Genomic DNA, 14653 nt, shown 5'->3' on the forward strand with positions numbered 1-14653 from the left:
TACAACTACAACTCCAATAACACCATGTATCACTAACCAACATTTATCAAATTTTTTCACCATTTTTGATGCCATTGTTCTAATCACTTCAATTTCACAAGAGAGCCATTGAGACAGTGTCATCCTAATCTCACATAAAGCTGGGAAACAAACATTGGCTGTGGGATACTTTGTACCAGAAAACAACACAGTGATAGAGAAAAAATCTTAAACCTCCCACTAATCTCTCTAGCAAACTCCTATTCTTGCTCAGTTGGCACAGTCTTATATTGGGGCTCTCTAATTTTCAACCTAGAAAAGACATCCTTATACAATAAGGCTGTCTGATGCATCAAGTAGGTTGAATTCCACCTAGTTGCACAATCAAGTCCTAATTTCTTAGTGTGTGGAATACGCAATTGGTTGACTGTTTCTTCAAATTTTTCTAATCTTTTTGGTGTTGCTGTCCAATAAGCTACACTCTCTCGAATTTTCTCCACATCCACTCGTATGACATCTAATCCATCTTTCACTATCAAATTCAAAATATGCGCACAACAACGCATATGAAACAAAGTACCACCCAACAAAAGCGATGTATTACTTAGCTTATCCATCAATAAAGTAATCATGGCATCATTTGTGGAGCAATTATCAACAGTAACAGTAGAGATTTTTCTATCAATATTCCAATCCATCATACACTCAAGCAAAGTATCACAAAGAACTTCTTTTGTGTGTGGACATGGAACATAAATAAACCTAAAATATGATATTCATAAACAAGAATTAATAACATGCAAATTGAACTGAATAAGATAGAACTTTTAAATGATTTACAAATTTACGAAAATATACCTTAAGATACGACTTTGCAATGTCCATGAATCATTAACAAAGTGTGCGGTGATAGCCATGAATCCTTTCTTTTGATTGCTAGCAGTCTACATATCAGTTGTGATTATCACCCTACTTTTATTATGCTCCACCAAACTCAATGTCTTCACCCTCTCATAATCATAAATCTTCAAAATATCACTCTTTATCGTATTTCGAGAAGGCACTTTAAACAATGGTTGAAGTGTTGCTGAATATCGTTTAAAACCAACATGGTCTACGATAGAGAGGGCATATTCATGCAAGATTATGGCATGTGACAACTCTTTCCTAGCAAAATCTTGATCAAAAATATAAGAACTCATTTTCAGACTCTCTCTACTAAAGTTGTTAGTTAAAACTTTTTATCTCATGTCCATCACTTTTTTCCTAGTACAACTCTTATGGTGATCATGCAAATGCCTAGTTCCATTTTTTGAATCACCTCCAAGATACTTATTACAATAATTACATATTGCTTTCCACACCCTATTGACTTGTTATTTCTTAAAATGTTCTCACACAACACTAGGTTTTCTTTTAGTTCCTCCATAAGTAGTATTAGACTCTTCTTCTAAATCAACAACATTTTGATTAGAGAGGGGAGACGGTGAGTTCGTAGGTGAGTTTGTAGCTGGCGATGAATGTTGTGACGCGTTACTCTCAAATGGTACTTGAGAGTTAACGGGTACTTCAGAGTTAATTGGTGCGTAAGAGTTAACATCTGACATTTTTAACCTTTATAAAAATAATATGAATTGAATTAATATTAACAGAAGCAACATAAAAGTAGATTACTGGAACTGATAAACAAATTAATAATAACTAAGCTAATGGATTGAATTAATGGAATCATCAATATCATCATCAACTAAGCTAACATATATGGTTTAACTTTAACAATCCCTAATGCATCCAAACCAATCAAAAGTCCCAATAGAATCAACAAACTGGAGCTAAATTGCCATTTTGGACAGCTATTGAAAAGGTTTCTTTAAAGAATAAGCATGAAGCATGATACTGCTTGCAACTAACAGTTAAATTGTATTCCAATCCCAGTTAAGTACAAATGGGAACCCAACAAAATAGCATAAATGAATTAGTACATGCCAGATCATATATATGTAACAGATCAAGTTGTGGAGCAAGCATGTCATGAGCCTTGAATTAATGATTCGCAAATCAAGATAAAAAGTTGACTAAAAACATAAAAATTTCCATAACTGAGGAAAACTACTAAAACAAAAGGAGGCGTATATAAATACTAGACAAGTTGGAGACATGTTTAGATACCAAAAACAAACTCCCATTGGCAAAATGGCAAAATGGAGATCAATTACATGGAGATCAAAATAGCATAATGGAGATCAAAATGGCAAAATGGCAAAATGGAGATCAAAATGGCAAAATGGCAATATGTCTAAATACATGGAGATCAATTAGATACCAAAAACAAACTCCCATTGGCAAAATGGAGACATGTTTAGTATTGAGAAACAACACTTCCTAGTTTAAAGATACTTGAAAACAAATCACATTCTCTGCTATAATTTATTTCCCAAGATAGCTTAACCAAGATGACATTGCATCCCCATAAATCAAAAAGGGAATGACAGCTATACGCTATTTGATTTCCATACACCCCAAAAATGAATTCAAAACCACTTTGGCCAGTTTTGGTGGGGTGACTGTTTCATGAGCATTTATACCTTCTTCTTTTTTCCCCTCTTCTGGTTTTGTTCCTTAACTAGAAAGAATGTGATGCAATTTTAGAGGGGAAATGGTGTCCCGTTAATTAAACAGGTGATTGAATCATCGATTCAAAAGTTTCAACACGTGAATCATTATATATATATATATATATAACAATCCCTAATGAATTAGAACTGTATATATATATATATATTTATTTAACAGATCAAAAAAAAAAAACCAGATCATATATATATATATATATATATATATATGTAACAGATCAAAAACTCACTAAAAGATCAACTCATATATATATATATATATATATATATATATTTAAAATAAATAAATTTAGAGAAAAAAAAAACAGAGATCGAATACTATATATACACTCACAGATATATGTGTGTGTGTGTGTGTGTGTGTGTGTAAACCTCTCTATATCCGAAATCCCGATAGAGAGAGAGAGAGAGATACCCTTTGAAATCGGCGGTGAGGGAGGATCGCCGGCGAGGGAGGAGTGGCGGTGAAGGGCGAGCAACAGTCAACGTCGTCTGTGAGAGAGAGAGAAGGATGCAGCAGCGGCGGTAAGGGAGGAGGATCGATAGTGAGGTACAAGCGACGGTGAGGGAGGATCGACGGTGACGGATGATCGGCGCTGTCGTTGTGTGAAAGAGAGAGAGAGGAAGGCGAAACCCTAGATGGAGAAAGAGAGAGAGCAGGAGAAGAGACGGCTCTATTGTTGTGTTTGTGTTGTGTGTGTTCTCAAACAAAACCCTACATGTTATATATAAACAGAGGTAAAAGGGTAATTTCATGTCGGGGGACAATTGGGCTGGGGCGGGTCAGGGGCTGAAACATGTATCCCCGTCCCCGGCCCGAATACCATCGGGGATCTAATTTTTAATACCATCCCTGACCCGTCGGGGGTATTTTTGGGGGAATAACCGCTTAATTCAGGGTCAGGGGATTGGGTCCCCGTGGGGCCGGGTTCCGATTGCCATCTCTAAGTGTGACTTTGGTTACAGGTACAACTGCTAAAGCTTGAGTTGTATTAGTTAGAGCTCGAGCTTTAGCTAAAGACTCTGATAGCTGCTGCTACTGTGGCTGTGTGAGATGTTACTTATCATGCTCCCTCAAGCTTAGTGGACTAGGAAGGACATTGAGTTAGTGTTGAAAATATTGAAATCAAGCCATAAATAAGGATTTTGTAAACACATCAGCAATCTGATCAGAAGTGGAAATATGACAAATATGAAGCTTCTTGGAGGCAACCTTTTCGCGAACAAAGTGATAATCGACTTCAATGTGTTTAGTACGGGCATGAAAAATAGGGTTGTTACTCATAGCAATTGTAAATAAGTTGTCACACCATAAAGTAGGCATAGGAACAGAGATATGAAGCTCAGCAAGCAGTATCCCAAGCCAGCTGAGTTTAGTTGAAGTTTGAGCTAAAGCCCGATATTCAGCCTCAGAAGATGATCTAGACATAGTTGGTTGTTTCTTGGGAGACCAAGAGATGAGGTTAGGACCAAGATATACATAGTAACTAGTGGTGGACTTTCGATCAAGCACATTACCTGCCCAATCTGAGTCTGAGTATGCATTGAGAATAAGAGGTCGAGGAGAGAAATGAAAGCCATGAGATGAGGTGCCTTTAAGACACCTTAGTAACCGTTTGACTGCGGTAAAATGACTAGTCAAGGGTGAGTACATGAACTGACAAAGATGATTAACCACAAAGGCTAAATTTGGTTTGGTAAGAGTAAGATATTGAAGTGCTCTTACCAAACTTATGTACAAAGCTGGCTGAGAAAAGGGACAATCATCTACTGTAGTAAGAGAAGTGAACGTGGACTTAGTAGCCATGGGAGAAGAATAAGATTTGCGGTCACTCATGCTAGCTTTGGCCAATAATTCTGAGGCATACTTTTGCTGAGAAAGGACATAACCAGAAGCAGTTTTAGTGACAAAGATACCCAAGAAATAATTGACAAAGCCAAGCTCTTTCATGGAAAAGGTTGTATGCATGTGGGTAATGAGAAAACTAATATAAAGATGATCACTTCCTATAAGAAGAATGTCATCTACATAGATGAGAATAATGGTGACAGCAGTAGAAGTTTTCTTGATAAAAAGAAAAGAGTCACAATGGCTTTGAACAAATTGATGAGTAAGAAGAAAATTGGAGAAAGTAGAGAACCAAGCTCTAGGAGCTTGCTTTAAACCATGCTCTAGGAGCTTGCTTTAAACCATAGAGGGCTTTGTGTAACTTGCAAACAAGCTGAGGCTTATTAGATTGAACAAAACCTTGAGGTTGAACTATGTAAACTTCTTCTTTAAGAACACCATGGAGAAAGGCATTAGATATGTCAAGCTGCATGATTGGCCAATCAAAATGAAGAGCAAGACATAAAAGAATTCTGATAGTTAGTTGCTTAGCCACAGGACTAAAGGTCTCATAATAGTCCACCCCTTCAGTTTGAAGAAAGCCCTCGGCAACTAGCCGAGCCTTATACCTAGCTACAGTACCATCTGAATTCTTCTTGATTCTATAAACCCATTTGCAGCCTATGGCTTGTTTGCTAGGTAGAAGAACAACCAAAGACCAAGTGCCTTGTTTTTGTAAGGCTTGAAATTCTTCAAGCATAGCAGATTTCCAAACAAAGGAAGAAGCTGCTTGCTGATAATTTTGTGGCTCAGACTGATCAGGAGAAAAAGGAAGACTAGCAGTGAGAAAAGAATGAGGAAAAGTTGATTTGGATCTGGTAATCATGGGGATGAGCATTGGAAGGAATATAAGGAAGATCAATATAAATTTTAGAAATAAGAATCTGATCAAAAGGAGCTGTGGATAGTAGAGGAACAGAAATAGGGGAAGAAGAGACTGGCTGAGCTGCTGAGTAAGTTTCAGCAGCAGAGGAAGAAGCTGGCCGGGATGCTGAGTGAGGGACAGCAGCATGAGAGGAAGTTGGTTGAGCTACTGAGCGAGTGACAACAGTAGGAAAAGAAGCTGGCTGGGCTGCTGAGGTACCTGTAGTATGGGATGAGGAGAAAGGAGAAGACCAGAAAAACTGCTGTAAAGAAGCAGATGTTGCAGAAAAAGACAACTTAGAAGAAGACTGGAAAAGAAAAGAAGACTCATCAAACACCACATGTCTGGAAATGTAGATTTTGCCTGTGATGGGATCAAGACACCTATAACCTTTAATTAAAGGTTGATAACCAAGAAAGACACATGCAATAGATCTAGGTTGGAGCTTATTAGCGGTGTATGGTTTGAGCCAAGGATAGCACCTACACCTAAAGGATCTCAAGATCATATAATCAGGTTTCTGTTTGAACAAGACCTCATAGGGAGTAAGATTATTAAGCTTGAGAGTAGAATGTTTATTGATCAAATAGACAGCAGTGGCAAGAGCATCAAACCAATAAATCAAAGGAAGAGAAGAATGATGCATGAGAGTAATAATAGTTTCAATGAGATGTCTATGTTTCCTTTCAGCTACACTATTTTGTGAAGGTGTATGTAGACAAGTTAATTGGTGATCAATACCTTTACTTTTGAGAAAAGTTTGAAATGGTGTACTTAGATATTCTCCCCCATTATCACTTCTAAGAATCTGAAGAGTAGTGTAAAATTGTGTCTCAACAAATACTTTAAATTCGAGGAATTTAGTGAAAACTTCACTCTTATAGTGAAGAGAAAATAGCTAAGTAAATTTTCTAAAATCATCAATGAAAAGTACATAGTACTTAAAGCCTGAAACAGAGGGAGCAAAAGGGCCCCAAACATCTGTATGGATAAGAGCTAAAGGCTTATTAACAGTAGAGTTAGACAAATGAAAAGGCAATCTATGGCTCTTTGAAACATAACAATGTTCACACAAACTAGAGCCTTTATTAGACAAAAGCTTAGAACCTAGATGATTATGAGAAAGAATATGATAAAGCTTCTTAGATGAAGGATAACCAAGTCTAAAATGCCAATTAGGTGAAGCTGCAGATGATGAAGAGCAAGAAGAGCAAGCTTGAGAAGTTACAGATGCAGCAGATATGAATGCAGCAGAAGCAGATGCACTGAATGGATAAAGTCTATTTGAGTAGCAGCCTTTATTCAAGATTTTCTGAGTGATCTTGCCCTGAATAACAAAAGAGCTCTCATCAAAAGTGATAGTGCGGTGATTATCCATGGCCAATTAGTGAACAAAGAGTAAATTGGAAGATAGTATAGCCACATGAAGTAGTTTTGTAAGATGAAAAGAAAAAGAAGGAGTTGGAAGAAGACCTATTCCAATGTGAGCAATGAAATGAGTAGAACCATTACCAACTACAACTTGATCTTGGCCATAGTATGGTTGAGGAAAAGATAGCTGACTTAGATCATGTGTCATTTGACTGGTGGCTCCGGAGTCAAGAAACCAGTTATCAGACTGTGGCTGATTTGAAGATGATGCAACATAAGCTTTGGACTGTGACTGAGTGGGAGAAGACTGCTGAAAAGTTGTGTCTAACCTATACCAGTGGTCTAGAGCAGTGTGATTACCTTTTCCACAGATTTGACAAATCACATTTGAAGAATTAGTATTAGTAACAGCTTGAGGATTGTAAGTATTGTAGCTGGATTTGGCTCTCCGAGATTGTGAGCCTCTTTGATAGTGACTCATCTATTCTCTAGGCCTATCTCCATCTCTGCCTCTGAAAGAACCTCTGTCTCTATAATAGCCTCTAGAACCTTCTCGATTAGAGTGATTTCCTCTGTGTGCAGTATAAGCAATAGAACCTGGAAGATCTGAGGCATGTGCATGTTTAAGAGAGGACTCCACATGAATAGACCCTGGACAGAGTAAAGAACATAGTTGATCGAAGGAAATAGGATCTGATCTTGTGCGTATAATGGTTTTTGCAGCATTGTACTCCTCAGACAGTCCATTCAAAATCAAGAGAACTAGGTCTTCATCATCAACAGGAGATGATGCCAGAGCAAGTTGATCAGATAAGATCTTGAATTGATTCAGATATTCTTCCATTGTTGTTCCTTTCTTAACAATCTTACTCAATTTGTTCTTTAATTGATGTATGTGAGATCTGGAAAGTGAAGTAAATCGTTTGGCAAGAACAGTCCAAATTTCATGACTGGTTTGGCAATGAATGACAGTAGCAAAAATAGATGGAGACATAGTTGCAATGATGCAACTTAATAGATGAGCATCAACAATAGTCCATAAGACATGATTTGGATTAGAAATTTCAAGGTTATTGGAATCTAACACAACTGCAGGAGGACATACCTCTGATCCGTCTACATAGCCAAGAAGCTTTGTTGCTCTCAAGATGTTCTGCAATTGATTCTTCCAAACTATGTAATTAGATGAATTAAGCTTTGTAGAAACAAAAGAATTGAGATTGGAAATCAATAATGTGAGATTAGAAGGTAAGGCAATAGATGAAGGCATTATGAAAGAAGAAGCAGCAGTTGCAGGTATGGAGTTTGAAGAAGCAGCAGTTGCAGGTATGGAGTTTGGAGAAGCCATTGATGAAGCTCTGAAGCTTTCTTGCTTGTAAGAGCCTAGGGCTTTGATACCATAAAGAGAATGAATATCTTTTGTATTGAATGAATATAATTGTTACAGAGAGAAGATTTATTTATACACTCAATGAAACCTAACCATAACTACCTAACCTTGAATCTAACTACTTAACCAAACTGCAGTTAACCTTTAATAGTTAACTTCTAACAAACTAACAACTTATGTACAGCTGTAGATTACTACACAAGTGTGACTTTGGCTGCAAGTGCAACTGCTGGAGCTTTAGCTGTATCAGTTGGAGCTCAAGCTTTAGCTGAAGACTCTGATAGCTGCTGCTGCTGCAATGGCTGTGTGAGCTGTTGCTTATCAATGCTTTGCTTAGTAAAATTGTATCCTTGGGTTAATGTAACCCCAAGTCCATTACTAGAGTTCAAGTAGTAAGAAGTTTGGTACAGATAAAAAATTAAACTTGGAAATCTTTTAGTTGAAATAAATGCTCGATAAAAAAAAAATATATATTCACAATAAATTGGGGGAGGGAGAAAATGAAGCATTTTGCCTCTTGGGCTTTTTACCGTCACTCCTTGTGCTTACAAAAAAACAAACAAAAAAAAAGTTTGGAACACACAGCAACACTTCTTTTGGGTGTGAATAAAAAAATTCTTACTTACAAAAAAAAACTGATAGGAGGAGCTTAGATGGGTTCGACAAAGAAAAGTTACTGCACATTAGAGATCTGCATGTATTCTTTTAAGATTTGCCTACGTTGTGTTTAATTGAGATATTTGAGAAGAAATTTAGAAAATAAAAATGAAAGAAAAAAAATTGAGAACTCTAAATTAAGAGCTCTAATCAGCTTGTTTGGTTTCGTTTTTCTAAAAATAGTTTTCAGAAAATTTTACCTTCTTATTTTTCGTGTTTTTTTGGTTTTTAATGAATTTTTTTAATATTTTAAACAATTTTTTTAATTTTTAGATATACCTAACATAAATATACCTAAAAAGTAAAAAAATTGTGAAAAAAATCTTTTAAAAATTCACTAAATACCAGAAATACAAAAAAAAATACGAGAATTCAGTACATTTTTTGTATTTTTATGTATTTATTAATTTTTTAAAATATTTTTTCACAAATTTTTTACTTTTTAGATACATCTAAGTAAAGTGCATCTAAAAAACTAAAAAAATGTTTAAAATTTTAAAAATATTCACTAAAAATAAAAAACACGAAAAACAAAAAACTCAGTTTTCAAAAAACTTAATTCAGAAAACTCAAACCAAACACACTGAATAGCTCTAATTGGTGTGTGGGTTCCATGTGATGTGATATTTTGACCTTGAATTTTTTTTACAAAAATGTTTAAGATCACTAAAAGTAGAGCTCTACTTATGTGGCAGTGGGTCCACTCATAAATGATTTGATGTATGTTTCTTTCTTTTTTTTTTTTTTTTTGCTCTATGCCACATCATTAAAGCCATTGTTAGAGTTCCAAATTTAGAGAGCTATGAATCATTGCTTTTCTTTCAACAATGATTCATCCCATTAAAAACATCACCACTAATAGCACTAATGCATTAAAAAAGTAAAAAAAAAAAATACAACTCCAAGACTAAAACATCACATCATTAATGACGGGACCCACTGCCACCTAATTAGTAGGAGCACTAATTAGTGCTCCCAAGCATTTTTCCTTTTCTTTTTCTTTTTCTTTTTTTGATTTTTCACATCATTAGTGCTTTTTTAGAGCTTTCAAATTAGAAAGATGTATCATTTCTGGAAAGGAAAAATCTAGGTGAAATATGAATAAAATATATTTACATTCCATATAATTTCACACACGTTTTCCCTTTTCCTTTCCAAATCCCTTCCTAAATTCATCAACCAAACACAACATTAGATTATAACTTAACTCTAGCATAAATGAATAAAATCTAAATCACTCTTATGAAGATTCAGAATCTAAAGCACTTAAAGGAATATTTAACATAACTATATAAGTGTATTTATTTAGATAAGTATAATTATTTGAGTCACATCACTTATATAATTTTTTATATTTCTTTTTGTAAAAGAAAAATGCTTCGGACTCCCACTGGGGGTCGACCCCCAGTGAGGTGGCGCGCCGTGATTGGACAAAAAAAAATTGTTTTATTTATTATTTTTTTTTTTTTGAGTTTCAGTCAGTGGGGGCTCGCCACCTCACTGGGGGTCTGCAGCATGGTTGTTTATAAAAAGTCAAAAAAATATACTTATTTAGATTATTCCAAATACTCTATTACTTACCAAACCCAATGAGAATGGCACAAACAACATCCTTTTAATTCATTATCTTACAGGTTGCAGGAAACAAATGTGCATTTTTTTCTAAACAAAGCATAAAAAGGGGCCAAGTATGAAGGACTCAAATACCAACAAATTTTATTTATTTATTTATTTGTCATTTTATTCTTCGGAGTTAGCGGAAAACAAAACTTTGTTTTAGATGTGTGTGGCTTTAGTTTCCTTGGATTTCATTCTCTCAACTCTCATTTTGGTGTTTCCAATACAAGTATTTTAGTCTTGTTTGAATTTAAATCCACAACACAACTAGAACCATTTCAGGATTGCAATTGTGCATCTCTTCTTAAAAACAGGAGTTTTGGGATGGTAAGTCTCTGAACAAAATGATTCTCCTCTCTATATGAAGGCTCTATCTGGGTGAAGTTAAAAATATTTTTTTTGAATTTTTTAAATCTAAATAAATTAAAAGGACAAAAATATGTTTGTTTCCACAAAAATAGTTAAGGACTCACTCAACTTCGCACTCAAGCCAAAAAATAAAACAAAACAAAAAAATAAATAAAAAATCAAACGCATCAAATTTTTTAAACAAAAAAGTAAATAATTCACATGACAAAATGCACCATAAATTGTAGTCATATTAGCAAACTCATTTTCATGGATAACACCAAATGAAGAGTTTGTCCTTGGAAAACTATAGAGATAGAATTTGAGTTAAGAAATATACTCAAAAGATTAACGTGTGAGATTTAATTGTGTTGTATAATTGCTTTTCATTTACTTGGTGTACAATTTTTTCTTCCTTCTCCATTAATTAACACGCATTAGTACTACTAAGTATATCTAATTTTTTCATTAATGATATATAAAAAAAAAAAAATTTACAAAATACATAGTCTAAATTGTCAAAATAAAATCCGTCATATACTGGCCAACCATAAATAATAATTTTAACATAAGGATTGAAGATGATATCATCCAACTTCATCCAAAACAAAGGTATTTATTCTGATAATTCAAAATAATTAATTCCAGCATCAAAGACAAAGAAAGATATTATTTTAACATTTGCCTATTATTTTTCAAAAAGTCAGTACAAAAAGTAGAACCCCAAATGTCCCATTCCCAAAATGAACCGAAAGGCAAAAAGCTTCATAACTCCATCATTTCAACGGAGTTCATATCATGATTACCTTAAGAACCAAAAGCTATAAATGTAAACATTAAAAACTTGATGAAAGAGCTCAAAACATGGCACACCAATTGGATCATACTCTCTTGCCTCCTCAGTTTGCCCCTTTTTTTCCCTTCAAACTCTAAGCAAGTAAATGCTAAGCTCAGGACCTCCATGCCCATCAGGGTTCATCATATAGAAAGCATCAGAGTCCTTAGACCCAACAACTCTCTCAAACTTAGCTCTCATGTACATGACTTCACCTTCAGACCCAGTTTCATTATTTCCAGTCTCTGGCAACACTCCGGCCCCCATCGACACCGGTCCCACTGCCCCCAACACCTTCCACTCCTCCGCCCCGCATTCTCGCCTCATCGCATATCCACATTTCTTTCCATTGCAATATGTTCTCCAAATTGGCTCCTCAATTAATTTCATTCCTTTCTTCTCTGTTTTCTTTTCGCATTCAAGCGCAATTCGAACCAGCCCCGAAGCCATTTCTCTCACCAACACACTTGTCGGTGTTGCGAGTTCCACCAGAAAGGCTGGGCTCGACTTGGGATCCTCCTGGAATGCCAGGTGGACGTGCCCGCGCCTGTACCCAAACAGGGTACCTACCACTCGCGTGCCTAGACGCGAGTGTGACCCGCTCTTGCTATTGCTGAAAATAGCAAGAGCGGATCGGAGCTTGGAGACTTTCTTTCTCGGTGCCTGTAGTGTTGTTGGCATTGGAAAGTCAAGCTCGTTAACTTTCAGCTCCTCCTCGTCGCATGCTAGCGAGGAGGAGCTGAAAGTTAAGATTTCTTCTTCGTTGTCTTCTCCGTCTTCGACCTTCTTCTTCCAGTGGAAGTATCTTCTAGAGAATGAGAAGGAAGAGTCATGAGGGGATTTTGCTGTGATTGTCTTCATGTGGATGAGAAAGTCAAAAGAAAGAAAGAACAGAAGAGAAGTCCTTGAAGATTGGGGGTTACTTCTAAGAAGAGGAAAAAGATTGTGATTTGGTTATTATGCTATTGTCTTCTATATAGTGGTTGTATATGCTGATTTTATTCTTGGCTTTTCTATAGGGACTGCAAAGGAGAATCCTGCGACAAAAGGAAGGTGAGCAGCCACATCTACCAGTATTAGAAAAATGGAGAGAGAGAGAGAGAGAGAGACAAGAACAGGAGTGGTGTGAGATGGGAGGAGCATAGTGGAATCTAAGGAGACAAAGGCTGTGTGTTGTTGTATGTAACTTACCTTGGGGGTGGGGCTTGACTGATGAGTAATATGACTTTGCATTGGAAATAGTTGAGGGCAGGTAAAGCCACACCAAACTGTACCCACCGGGACCAAACCAAACACACCCAACCTCAAGTGTCCCCACCCCACTGCATTTTCATAAACATATTCATGAACCACCATAGATTTTTTTTTTTTTTTTTAATTTATGATTGTTGGTATTACTTATTAGTTAGATTAATGCCTAGGAACACTAAAAAAAGAACACTAATGAAGTGGCTCTCTATTTGATGTGATGGTTGTCTTTTGTATTTTTTTTTTTTTTTTTTTTTTATATTTTCTAACTCATTAAAATTATTGGAGATGAAATTTTTAATGATCTTTATCATTGCTGTATTAGTTATTACCCACCAATTAGTCTGCTGGTCCGTCCTATGTAATGTGCACAACCTATAGTTTCCCTAGAGAGGTTAGTGGACTCTAGAAAATTATTGGAGGGAAGAGATATTCTTTTAATATACAAGATTATTTATTAAAATGATAGGACAATAGTCAAATTAATAGATTATTTTATTCTAAATATTTATTAAAATGATAGGACAATAGTCAAATTAATAGATTATTTTATTCTAAAGTGATTGATTCATAAACCGTCATAAGTATCGTTTATTCTAAAGTATTTTTCCTTATGTTTGTATAGTATTAGATATTAAATACTTTGGGATAGAGAAATTAGTCAGTGCTTTTACTAATTGACACTATAACTATTACTTTTAAGTATCACTTAAACCTGCTGCAAGGAATATTGAGTAATTTCTCTTTTGGAATATCATGTGTTATTTCTTATCTTCATTGACAAGTGAAAATATGAAATCTTGAACTCTATTTTTATTAATTTAATTAATCATAATTAATCAAAAACAAGTCTAATGTATGATCCGCAATTACTAAATAATTTTTTTTCCTGAAAATTTGTCCACTGCCCTTTGCCTCTCATACTGCCATTGCACCAGTTCACACATATTAATGAGCCACCGTAGTGTTTTGTATAGTTTGGCCACTTAGTTAGGACTAAAAAAATATTAAAAAAATAAAATATATTAAATAAGTTAATAAAATAAAATGTTACATTTGAATCATAATTATTTTACTTTTTTTCTCATAAAAGTTAAAAAAATTAAAAAAACTAATCTAAACGAATTTTTTAATCACAAATTAAAAATTCTCTAACTTAAAAAAACTAATTAATTTTTTTTTTATCAGACAATAACTTTATTAATCATATTTCAAGAGTGAATTGCACAAGCTCTAGTTTAGCTAGATTCAGAGGTTTGTGGACTCTGAGCTGTCTTTAGTGTCTACAAGCCTATCCAAATACAACAATGATTTAGACCACTAAAAAATGTATCACTAATAGCACTAATATATTGGGAATGGCAAAACAAATAATAAAAAAATAAAAACAAGGCATAGAAAGTGAGTGGGGCCCACTGCCACATCATTAGTGTTCCCTCTAGTGATCCCTTTTTAGTGCTCCCAAGCATTTTTCATCGAAATACCCACAACACTCTGCTCTTTTCCTTCTACCCTTTTAGAGCATCTAGTGGTGAAATGTTTTTTATTTTATTTATAAAAATACCAAATTTAATTTTATTTGTAGCCTCCTCATTAAGATATAAATACAGTCTAGACTTTTGTGAAAATTTGACAATTTAGCAAAAATTTAAAAATTTGTGCCAAATACATAAGATTCAAAATTTAGCAATTCCAATGAAACTTGCGTAGTATTTTTTAACCTCAAATTACTACATTTTATCAAGGGCAGGTTATAGAAAAATTATATTCATAAAATTTCATAGAAAATGATGTAACAATATTGTTGTTGTAAATAAATTCA

The 14653-nt window shown here is 34.9% G+C and overlaps 2 protein-coding genes across 2 annotated transcripts; both read right to left on the reverse strand.

Moving 5' to 3' along the window:
* Positions 1 to 239: 239 nt before the first annotated feature.
* LOC145791979 (zinc finger BED domain-containing protein RICESLEEPER 2-like) lies at positions 240 to 896 on the reverse strand. The gene is made up of 2 exons (XM_082872443.1): positions 838 to 896; positions 240 to 741 (listed from the first exon to the last, which is right to left on the reverse strand). The coding sequence occupies exons 1-2, from the start codon at positions 894 to 896 to the stop codon at positions 240 to 242; spliced, it is 561 nt and encodes a 186-aa protein (XP_082728569.1).
* Positions 897 to 11417: 10521 nt separating this feature from the next.
* On the reverse strand, positions 11418 to 13015 carry LOC114268104 (protein MIZU-KUSSEI 1). The gene has a single exon (XM_028209219.2). The coding sequence runs from the start codon at positions 12442 to 12444 to the stop codon at positions 11671 to 11673; it is 774 nt and encodes a 257-aa protein (XP_028065020.1). The 5' UTR covers positions 12445 to 13015; the 3' UTR covers positions 11418 to 11670.
* Between the last annotated feature and the right edge of the window lie 1638 nt (positions 13016 to 14653).

Source organism: Camellia sinensis, chromosome 5 (assembly GCF_055761805.1).
Source record: "Camellia sinensis isolate YWXY chromosome 5, ASM5576180v1, whole genome shotgun sequence".
Lineage (NCBI taxonomy): Eukaryota > Viridiplantae > Streptophyta > Magnoliopsida > Ericales > Theaceae > Camellia > Camellia sinensis.

Bases quoted from the DNA above. Each gene is read 5' to 3' on its own strand.
- LOC114268104 (XM_028209219.2), bottom strand. From the start codon at position 12,444: ATGAAGACAATCACAGCAAAATCCCCTCATGACTCTTCCTTCTCATTC.
- LOC145791979 (XM_082872443.1), bottom strand. From the start codon at position 896: ATGGCTATCACCGCACACTTTGTTAATGATTCATGGACATTGCAAAGT. The intron at 742-837 runs GTATATTTTCGT...ATCATATTTTAG, and splicing joins TTGCAAAGTCGTATCTTAAG to GTTTATTTATGTTCCATGTC.